Source organism: Pelobates fuscus, chromosome 8, assembly GCF_036172605.1.
Source record: "Pelobates fuscus isolate aPelFus1 chromosome 8, aPelFus1.pri, whole genome shotgun sequence".
NCBI classification, from domain to species: domain Eukaryota; kingdom Metazoa; phylum Chordata; class Amphibia; order Anura; family Pelobatidae; genus Pelobates; species Pelobates fuscus.
In genome coordinates this window covers 39,488,759-39,500,974 of record NC_086324.1, presented here as the reverse complement: position 1 = coordinate 39,500,974, position 12,216 = coordinate 39,488,759, and the positions used below count along the sequence as shown (strand labels likewise).

Genomic DNA, 12,216 nt, shown 5'->3' with positions numbered 1-12,216 from the left:
TTAGGTATCCTAATTAATTACAATTAGCGGGACCTGCCTGACCACCCATGCCGAAAGTATAGGGAATTTAATTTGCTAGCACTATATTTAACCCTATAACTTTCCAAGACACCATAAAACCTGTACATGGGGGGTACTGTTTTACTCGGGAGACTTCGCTGAACACAAATATTAGTGTTTCAAAACAGTAAAATGTATTACAACCATGATATCGCCAGTAAAAGTGACGTTTTTTGCATTTTTCACGCACAAACAGCACTTACACGGACGATATTATTGCTGCAATACTTTTTACTGTTTTGAAACACAAATATTTGTGTTCAGCGAAGTCTCCCGAGTACAACAGTACCCCTCATGTACAGGTTTTATGGTGTTTTCAAAAATTACACCGTCAAATATAAGGCTTGTGTTTAATTTTTTTCACATTAAAATTCGCCAGATTGCTTACGTTGCCTTTATGACCCTATGGTAGCCCAAGAATGAAAATTACCCCTATGATGGCATACCATTTGCAATAGTAGACAACCAAATGTATTGCAAATGGGGTATGTCCAGTCTTTTTTAATAGCCACTTAGTCACAAACACTGGGCAAAATTGGCGTTTTTTGCATTTTTCACACACAAACAAATACTAACGCTAACTTTGGCCAGTGTTTGTGACCAAATGGCTACTAAAAAAGACTGGACATCCCTTATTTGCAATACCTTGGGTCGTCTACTATTGCAAATGGCATGCCATTATGGGTGTAAATTTATTTCCTGGGCTACTATACAGTCTCAAAGGCAACGTAACCAATATGGCGAATTTCAATTTCAAATGTAACACGCTATATTTGACCCTGTAACTTCCCAAAACACCATAAAACCTGTACATAGGGGGTACTGTTTTACACGTAAGACTTTGCTGAATACAAATATGTGTATTTTATTGCAGTAAAAGCAAACAGTATTATGACATTGACAGTTAAAATGTCATGTAGAACGAAAAAAATAAAAAACAATCTTATTTTCTCCCATTTTTTTCCTATTAAATTATTTTTCATAGCTAAATATTTGATATTAAATGAAAGCCCTGTTTCCCCTGAATAAAATGATATATAATAAGGGGGGGTGCATTTAATATGAAAGAGGTGAATTACGGTTGGACAGACATATAGCGCAAATGCCAGGTTTTGTTTAAGTTTTGTTTCGTTCACAACTTGTACATTTGGCTGCGGTGTTAAGGGGTTAACCCTCCAATGTTTACATTGCAGGATTAAAAACACCTCTAGTGGCCATTTTCCTGACAGCCAATAGAGAGGCTTCTGCTGTACTGGCTGAGTAAACCTGTCATGTGATGTTGCAGCTCACAGGAAAACACTGAATTCAATGTTTTACTATGAGAAGAATATGATGCGCATGGCACTCACCACGCGTGCCCATCAGGTCTCCAATGTTCCTTACTGGACTATAACCAGAGGAAGTCATGCCTCCACAATGACATTGCAAGAAGAGAAAAAGCCAACAGTGCTGAGGGTGCAGAGGCACTGGAAAGCGATAAAGGGACACTGTAGGCACCCAGAGAAACTGCAAAGTTTACACTGCAGCCTTAAGTCTGCCCACAGTGGCTGTCTACCAGACAGTCACCACAGGGTTTCCTGAATCGAAACGGATCTACAGTCCGGTATCTGACACTGGACGTCGTCGCGCTCTGCATGAGAGCCTCCAGCGTCAGATCTTTCCTCATAGAAAAGCATTGATTCAATGCTTTCCTATGGGTAGGTCTTAGTGCATGCGGCATTAGCGCCCGCTGATTGAAGGCCATCGGAAATAGTTAAATGGCAAATAGGGGGCAGCGGACTGGACACAACTAGGGACAGACGCTCTATAGAGTTAGGAATACACGTTTGTTTTTTTTAACTACACAGTGTTCCATCAACTATTTGTTTAGGGCAACAGTTACAATGATCTACAGTCTTTTAAACCCGCCAGCATTAAAAATATAATTTTTTTTCAACGGTAATGCTGAAGTATACCTTTAAAGGAGCAGTACCATCACTTTATCTATATGGCCTCCTTCATACAGACTTATAATCACTTCACAAAGGTGGCCATATTTACATGAGCAAGCTCTGTATTGCAGCTACACACAATATGTGAACTCTCATAGAAATACAAGGCTCCAGAGATCAATGGCAGCGGTGGATAAAAAGTAGAACTAGAGGTGCTAGCTACATTACAAAATGATGGTCAGCCTGCCTGACTGAAATACCACCATGGTTCCCAAAACTCTCTTGTAGTCAAATAGCTGTCAAAGCATCACAGGGAATGCACTCCACAAAAAGCTTGCATGCCATAAATTAGCTATGACCAAGGCATTAAGCAAACCTTTGGCACTTCAGCTGCTGTGGACAATGTTTCCCATGATTCTAACATTTTAGACTTTCCCCCACAAAGATTGCTGAACAAAGGGAAAAATGATTCTAAACCAAGCTTCCCCAAACTCTGGCCCTCCAGATGTTGCTTAACTACAACTCCCATGATTCTCAGCCTATTTCATTCATAGAATCATGGGAGTTGTAGTTCAGCAACATCTGGAGGTTCAGAGTTTGGGGAAGCCTGTAAAATCTGAACATTTGGACTACACATTTTGGTTGCCCGACAGTCTAGTCAAATTTTACCAAAAATAATTGGAGTGAAAAATGAGTTTTGGGTGACACTCAGTCCTGGTGATGGCTAACCTTTGACATTCTGTGAAGTGAATTGTCCACAATGATTTGACACCTTCTGGGCTTCCACAACATAACCCACTACAACTCAAAATACATGACAATCCTGCTAGCTTAACATAACTGGGAAATGTAGCTCACAAACAGGTAATGTCAATGTTTATCCATCACTGGCATAAAGATATGTGCTAAAATGTATTTCATGGGGATATCCTACATCAGAAGTACACGTCCTCCAGAGTTTGTTCAGAAGTAAATCACAGATTGGGAAGGGGGGTACACAATCGAACTACAGCTGTTGTGGAAACCATAGAATATTCCCACAATGCTTTGACAGCATTTTGGGAAACCTGAAGCAAGGGACTCAACAGTTGGCATGCCAATCCGGCAGGCTAAGCCTCGAGGAGTAATGCTGTTAAGTATTAAGTGTCGGTTGTTTTCCCATCTTTATACTTCTAGGAGATTTCTTTGATTGTGAGTGGACATTCAGCAGAGGACATTCCGGTAGAACATTGCCTGGCAATGTGTGGCTGGCAATACATGCCACATGAGTGTGTAAAGCTGCATGACAGACGGTGAATTATGACATTCCTGGAGAAAGTAACTAATTAAAGCTGAACTTTGCAAGGATAGTGTAACAGTATGGGGTGCTGCCCCTTCTGGCACCAATCTCTAAGTGTGAGAGTATGGTGATCTGCGCCCCTCTGGCTCTCAACGCTGACAGTATGAGTAGAGTATCACCACTGACAGAGTCAATATCAGTATGGAGCGCAACCCACTCTCCACTCTCCACTCTCCCCACCATCTGTACAGAGTGCAGCCCCATTTGTGCCCGTCATCTGTCCGGAGTGCAGCCCCATTTGTGCCTGTCATCTGTACGGAGTGCAGCCCCATTTGTGCCTGTCATCTGTACGGAGTGCAGCCCCATTTGTGCCCGTCATCTGTCCAGAGTGCAGCCCCATTTGTGCCTGTCGGTATTACTAGTACGGAATGCTTCCCCCTCGGTGGCCGTCGGAATTACTATGATTAAGTGCTGCCCCTCTGTGGCCGTCAGCATTGCAATGATTAAGTGCTGCACCTCTGTGGTGGTCAGCATTACTATGATTAAGTGCTGCCCCTCTGTGGCTGTCAGCATTACTATGATTAAGTGCTGCACCTCTGTGGCGGTCAGCATTGCTATGATTAAGTGCTGCCCCTCTGTGCCCGTCAGCATTACTATGATTAAGTGCTGCCCCTATGTGGCTGTCCGTATTATTACTATGATGAAGTGCTATTCCCCCCCCCCCCCCCCCTGTATTATTACTATGATGAAGTGCTGCCTTCTGTTGCGGTCAGTAAAATTATTACTACTATGATGAAGTGCTGCTCCCTGTGGATGTCAGTATTATTACTAAGATGAAGTACTGCCCGCTATGGCTGTCAGTTTTATTATTACTATGATTAGGTACTGCCCCCTGGGGCTGTCAGTAATATTATTAGTACTATGACTATGTGCTGCCCCCTGTGGCTGTCAGTATTATTACTATGATTAGGTGCTGCCCACTGTGGCTGTCAGTATTATTACTATGATTAGGTGCTGCCCACTGTGGCTGTCAGTATTATTATGATTATTACTATGATTAGGTGCTGCACTCACTCTCCCTCATGACGTTACTGTCAGTATTATTATTATTATTACAATGATTAGGTGCTGCACTCACGACGTTGCTGCCAGTATTATTAGTAGTACTATGATTAGGTGCTGCACTCACTCACCCACTCTCCCTCATGACGTTGCTGTCAGTATTATTATTATTATTATTACTCACCCACTCTCCCTCATGACGTTACTGTCAGTATTATTATTATGATCACTCATCCACTCTCCCTTATGACATTGCTGTCAGTATTATTATCACTCACCCACTCTCCCTCATGACGTTACTGTCAGTATTATTATTATGATCACTCATCCACTCTCCCTCATGACATTGCTGTCAGTATTATTATCACTCACCCACTCTCCCTCATGACGTTGCTGTCAGTATTATTATTATTATTACTCACCCACTCTCCCTCATGACGTTACTGTCAGTATTATTATTATGATCACTCATCCACTCTCCCTTATGACATTGCTGTCAGTATTATTATCACTCACCCACTCTCCCTCATGACGTTACTGTCAGTATTATTATTATGATCACTCATCCACTCTCCCTCATGACATTGCTGTCAGTATTATTATCACTCACCCACTCTCCCTCATGACGTTGCTGTCAGTATTATTATTATTATTATTACTCACCCACTCTCCCTCATGACGTTACTGTCAGTATTATTATTATGATCACTCATCCACTCTCCCTCATGACATTGCTGTCAGTATTATTATCACTCACCCACTCTCCCTCATGACGTTACTGTCAGTATTATTATTATGATCACTCATCCACTCTCCCTCATGACATTGCTGTCAGTATTATTATCACTCACCCACTCTCCCTCATGACGTTGCTGTCCGTATTATTATTATTATCACTCACCCACTCTCCCTCATGACGTTGCTGTCAGTATTATATTATCACTCACCCACTCTCCCCATGACGTTGCTGTCAGTATTATTATTATTATTATCACTCACCCACTCTCTCTCATGACTTTGCTGTCAGTATTATTATTATTATCACTCACCCACTCTCCCTCATGACGTTGCTGCCAGTATTATTAGTAGTACTATGATTAGGTGCTGCACTCACTCACCCACTCTCCCTCATGACGTTGCTGTCCGTATTATTATTATTATTATCACTCACCCACTCTCCCTCATGACGTTGCTGTCCGTATTATTATTATCATCACTCACTCTCCCTCATGACGTTGCTGTCAGTATTATTATGATCACTTACCCACTCTCCCTCATGACGTTGCTGTCAGTATTATTATTATTATGATCACTCACCCACTCTCCCTCATGACGTTGCTGCCAGTATTATTAGTAGTACTATGATTAGGTGCTGCACTCACTCACCACACTCTTCCTCATGATGTTGCTGTCAGTATTATTATCACTCACCCACTCTCCCTCATGATGTTGCTGTCAGTATTATTATTATTATCATCACTCACCCACTCTCCCTCATGACGTTGCTGTCAGTATTATTATCATCATCATCACTCACCCACTCTCCCTCATGACGTTGCTGTTAGTATTATTATCATCATCACTCACCCACTCTCCCTCATGACGTTGCTGTCCGTATTATTATTATTCCTCACCCACTCTCCCTCATGACGTTGCTGTCTGTATTATTATTATCACTCACCCACTCTCCCTCATGACGTTGCTGTCCGTATTATTATTATCACTCACCCACTCTCCCTCATGACGTTGCTGTCCGTATTATTATCACTCACCCACTCTCCCTCATGACGTTGCTGTCCGTATTATTACTAACCCACTCTCCCTCATGACGTTGCTGTCCGTATTATCACTCACCCACTCTCCCTCATGACATTGTTGTCCGTATTATCACTCACCCACTCTCCCTCATGACGTTGCTGTCCGTATTATTATCACTCACTCTCCCTCATGACGATGCTGTCAGTATTATTATCACTCTCCCTCATGACGTTGCTGTCAGTATTATTATTATCACTCACCCACTCTCCCTCATGATGTTGCTGTCAGTATTATTATTATCACTCACCCACCTCTCCCTCATGACGTTGCTGTCAGTATTATTATTATCACTCACCCACCTCTCCCTCATGACGTTGCTGTCAGTATTATTATTATCACTCACCCACCTCTCCCTCATGACGTTGCTGTCAGTATTATTATTATCATCATCATTTACCCACTCTCCCTCATGACGTTGCTGTCAGTATTATTATTATTATTATGATCTCTCACCCTCATGACGTCGCTGTCAGTATTATTATTATTATGATCACTTACCCACTCTCCCTCATGATGCTGCGGTCAGTATTATTATGATCACTCACCCACTCTCCCTCATGACGCTGCTGTCAGTATTATTATGATCACTCACCCTCATGACGTTGCTGTCAGTATTATTATCATCATCACTTACCCACTCTCCTCATAACATTGCTGTCAGTATTATTATCACTCGCCCACTCTCCCTCATGACGTTGCGGTCAGTATTATTATTATGATCACTCACTCTCCCTCATTACGTTGCGGTCAGTATTATTATGATCACTCACCCACTCTCCCTCATGACGTTGCTGTCCGTATTATTTTTATTATCACTCACCCTCATGACGTTGCTGTCGGTATTATCACTCACCCACTCTCCCTTATTACGTTGCGGTCAGTATTATTATGATCACTCACCCACTCTCCCTCATGACGTGCGGTCAGTATTATTATTATTATGATCACTCACCCACTCTCCCTCATGACGTTGCTGTCAGTATTATTATCACTCGCCCACTCTCCCTCATGACGTTGCTGTGTGTATTTTTATTAATGATTATTATTATTGATTATGATTATTGATTATTTACTCACCCACTCTCCCTCATGACGTTGCTGTGTGTATTATTATTATTATTTATTATTATTATTATTGATTATTTACTGACCCGCTCTCCCTCATGACGTTGCTGTGTGTATTATTATTAATGATTATGATTATTGATTATTTACTCACCCGCATGACGTTGCTGTGTGTAGTATTATTTATTATTATTATTGATTATTTACTGACCCGCTCTCCCTCATGACGTTGCTGTGTGTATTATTATTATTATTATTGATTATTTACTGACCCGCTCTCCCGCAAGACGTTGCTGTGTGTAGTATTATTGATTATTATTGATTATTTACTGACCCGCTCTCCCTCATGACGTTGCTGTGTGTAGTATTATTGATTATGATTATTGATTATTTACTCACCCGCTCTCCCGCATGACGTTGCTGTCCCCGCAGTCGCACGCTCCCCCGGCCTGGCTGCGGAACATGTTGAAGTCGTGTCCGGCGTGCTCGCCCTGGTTGAAGCACTCTGCACACAGGGACATGCAGGGCGAGATGCCGCAGGTCCGGCAGCGGTAAGCCACGAAGTTGGCGGTCCAGACCAGGCCGCACAGGGCGGCGTTATCATAGGAGCGCACGGCCTCACGGAACTCCTCGAAGCTCCCCCCGCCGGCCAGCAGGCACCGGCACCACTCCAGGCTGTCCGCCGAGCTCAGCACCCGCTCCAGCAGCTCGTCCAGCCGGGCCCGCCCCGCGCTCGGCTCCGCGCTCAGCTCGCTCTTCAGCCGGGCCGCCGTGGCTCGCTTGTCCGGGTCCGCCGGCGGTGACAGGGCCGCCATATTGGGTGCTCGGGCAGGCTCAGCGGGCATTCACTGCTTGTCTCCCATACACCGAGCTCGCGACTTCTCGCGATATCTCCAGGCCCCGCCCACACACACATACTGCCTATTGGAGCGTGGGCGTGGCCACTGTGGGGGGGGGGGTAGATCCAAAAGGGCGTGGTCAGGACCGGAAGTAGCATGCGTTGTGGGTGGAGCTATGTCAAAATAGACTGTACAGTACCTGAGAAGTATCATCCTGCGTGGGCGTGACATGTAGCAAAGGGCGGGGTTAGGACAGGGGAAGTAGCATGCAGCACAAACACTATAAACATACCTCCCAAGTGTCTTGATGTACAGGGGACAGTCCCTATCTTAGTCCCCAACCTGTCTGATCCTCTTATTCCTAACTGCTGTCCCAGAGCTGTAGGAGATCTACATTGTTGGTGTTTCTAAGTATATAACATAATAATAAATAATAACCAAGTTTATCATCTTAAAACACAATCCATAGGTTTAGAAAGCATTCTGTATAAATAGGACACCTTCCTCTTGTTCTAAAATACATAGTTACATAGTTACATAGCTGAAAAGAGACTTGCGTCCATCAAGTTCAGCCTTCCTCACATATGTTTTTTTGCTGTTGATCCAAAAGAAGTAATAAAAAAAAAAAAAAAAAACCCAGTTTGAAACACTTCCAATTTTGCAACAAGCTAGGAAAAAAAATTCCTTCTTGACCCCAGAATGGCAGTCAGATTTATCCTTGGATCAAGCAGTTATTACCCTACATTGAAAGATTATATCCTTGAATATTCTGTTTTTGCAAGTATGCATCTAGTAGCTGTTTGAACATCTGTATGGACTCTGATAAAACCACTTCTTCAGGCAGAGAATTCCACATCCTGATTGTTCTTACAGTAAAAAAAACCTTTCCTTTGCCTTAGACGAAATCTTCTTTCTTCTAGTCTAAACGCATGACCTCGTGTCCTATGTAAAGTCCGGTTTGTGAATAAATTTCCACACAATGGTTTGTATTGGCCTTGAATAGTTATGTATTTTAATACTTGCAGTAAGTCATAAAGGCTCGTATAATGTACTGGAATGTAACTGCCCCAAGGTCAAATCTAATACTGTATCTCTTATATGGAAAGTGTTGGCATTTCCAGCCATTCCAAATTTTTCGGAAATTAAACTGAATTTTAAATTTAAGGACTAAATTGCCTAACTTTAAATATTCGGCAATGCTTCCATTTTGGCTACTTTTGCCTTAAATTTGACATTTACTTTAAATTAATTTTGTCATCACCATCGACATGCATGCCCCTTTCAAGGTGTGCATCTCAATTCAGTGCCCCATTAGGGTGGCCCCGCACAGATTCCTGGCGGAAAATGACTCAAGAGAATAGGAAAATTACTCAAGAGAAGCAGGGCTGGGAGAGGATATTGTGTATGCTGTTTGTGGTGTTGTTTGTGTGTGTCAGCTGCCTGTATTATTGTATGTTTGTAGGAACACTGCTAATGGTATTGCATGTCTATGGGGATTCTGCTTGTGGTTTTGCATGTTTGTAATGTTCATTGTGGTATGTATGTCTATGGGATTGCATGTCCGAGGGTACACTGCTTGTAGTGTTGCATGTCTGTGTGGATGCTGCTTATTTTATTGTGTGTGTAAGGGAGACTGCTTGTGTTTAGGGGGCTGTGTAGAGAGAGCCATGCGTGTTTGTGGAGGGGATAAGGGCTGTAATTGATGTGGGCTGTGTGTGATAGAGGATGTAGTGTGTGTGGTGAGGAAATAGGGGCTGTATAGTTTGTGCGTGATTCCGATTTGGGGTGTTTTTGGTGGATAGTGACTGTAGTGTGGGAGGATGGAGCTGTATTGCAAAGGGGGATAGGGACTATAGTGTTGAGGGGGATAGGATATGGGCTGCATTGTAGGGGGATAGGGGCTGTAGTGTGGAGGAGGATAGGATAGTATTGTAGAAGAGGATAGGGGCATTAGTGTAGGGGGGTAGGGGCATTAGTGTACGGGGATAGGGGAGTTAGTGTAGGGGGATTGGATAGTATTGTAGGGGGATAGGGGCTGTAGTGTAGGGAGATAGGGGATGTAGTGTACGGGGATAGGGGATATATTGTTGGTGGGATAGGGGCTGTAGTGTAGGGGGAGACAGGCTGTACCGGGGGAGGATAAAGCTGTAGGGGACATAGGAATTTTAGTGAAGAGGTGGACATATGCCTGTAGTGCAGAGAGGGACAGAGGCAGTAGCATTGCAGGATGGAGCGGCAGTCTAGGAGGTGTCAGAGCTGTACGGTAGAGGGATAGTATTTGTGGTGTAGAAGTGGAAATAAGGTCTGTAGTGTAGGGACAGTGGGTATGTTAGTGTAGAGGGTAGTGGAAATAGCTGTGTTGAGCAAAAATATTATAAAGTGTATTTCCACCACCCTCTTGCTTAGCTTGTGCCAGGGAGGGGGAAGAGTTGATCCATAATGATTAGGTGGGCTCAGTTTCTCGTCTACATCTCCAGCAGGGGCATAGCATATGTACAGTGCTCTACAGCTCTCTCAGGCCGTTTCTGGTTTAATTATGAACAAGCAAGCCCACTAGGCCTCCATGGTGGCCCATCATTGGCCAGTACACCAGTATAAGAGACAGTCTGTGTATGATGCTAGCTGCGCACGTATAAAATTTACAATTTTATTTATTTTTACAGAGAAATTCCTACACAATCGTTTGTAAAACGTGTTTTTATTAAATATCGTGTTAACATTACACTTTACTGTTAATAATGTCTTTTTTTTATATACTGAATTATAAACTTAAAGGTTTTCCCACTAAGCTATTAATTGTAGTTAATTTAAATCCAAATGGCAAATAGTGGGCAATAAAAGCTGATTTAGAATAATTAATTTTTAATTTCCAGGGTTATTCACTGAAGTTAGATTTTAAAGTGAATTCAAGATTTAAGTCCAAAATAGATAAATTGGAACATTTCTCAACACCAGCTATGCGCCCAGATCAACTACTTTGGCCTAAAAATGTAAAATTCACTTTCAATTGTCACTTCAGTAAATAACCCAGTTGGTCATCACTTTTAACTAATTTGTAAAATACAGGAGAGCGCACCTTTTAAAAAGTAAATATAAACAAGATACAAATAGTAAATAATAAAAATTGTTGTAGTATAAAAATTAGCAGCTAGACATAAAGCAAAACTCCTTAATGATCATGCCCTAGTATATGAAAATAAAAAATGTCAGCGCTATATATGGTAGCCTATACAGTGAGGCAACCTATAAAAATGTGCAAAAAATCAAACAAAACTCTGTGAGTTTAGTAGTAAATAGATAGAAACACTTAAATCCCACAGTAGTTTAGATTTATGCACAAAAAATATAAAAACTTGCTTAAGAGTCCATATAGTCTTATAAGAGAGTCTTGAAGGGGTTAATCCTGTGTTGAGATGGGAGATACACTGTAGCTTTTACCTTTAAAAGATACAAAAGAAAACTTTCATAGTGTAAAACCGTTTTAATAAATCACAAGATACCCTTCCCCCCAAATAGGAACCCTTACTTGAGCAAGTTGTGATATTTGTTTCCAATATATCACGAAATACACATTTGTAAAATCAGAGGCTGTGTAGCCGTTTACCGTCCGCTGCTCTCAGCAGTTTCAAAATTCCCGCCCGATCTCAGCGCTGATACGGTTGAAGTGACATCGGGTGCAGAGGTCTGATGCTCATAGCCGGCTTACAATCGTCCACACACTGATGCTCCCATGCTGCAGGAGAGAACCCACCGTATCAGCGCTGAGATCGGGCGGGAATTTTGAAACTGCTGAGAGCAGCGGACGGTAAACAGCTACACAGCCTCTGATTTTACAAATGTGTATTTCGTGATATATTGGAAACAAATATCACAACTTGCTCAAGTAAGGGTTCCTATTTGGGGGGAAGGGTATCTTGTGATTTATTAAAACGGTTTTACACTATGAAAGTTTTCTTTTGTATCTTTTAAAGGTAAAAGCTACAGTGTATCTCCCATCTCAACACAGGATTAACCCCTTCAAGACTCTCTTATAAGACTATATGGACTCTTAAGCAAGTTTTTATATTTTTTGTGCATAAATCTAAACTACTGTGGGATTTAAGTGTTTCTATCTATTTACTACTAAACTCACAGAGTTTTGTTTGATTTTTTTGCACATTTT

General features: G+C 42.1%; 1 protein-coding gene across 4 annotated transcripts in view; it reads right to left on the bottom strand.

Annotated features, from left to right (window-relative positions):
• Positions 1-8,080, bottom strand: part of UBR3 (ubiquitin protein ligase E3 component n-recognin 3) — a 147,613-nt gene extending 139,533 nt beyond the window's left edge. For all 4 annotated transcript variants that reach the window (XM_063429709.1, XM_063429710.1, XM_063429711.1 and 1 more), the window contains exon 1: positions 7,615-8,080. In XM_063429709.1, the coding sequence (XP_063285779.1) occupies positions 7,615-8,060 (446 nt within the window). In that variant the 5' untranslated portion in view covers positions 8,061-8,080. The remainder of the gene's footprint in view (positions 1-7,614) is intronic.
• Positions 8,081-12,216: the final 4,136 nt, after the last annotated feature.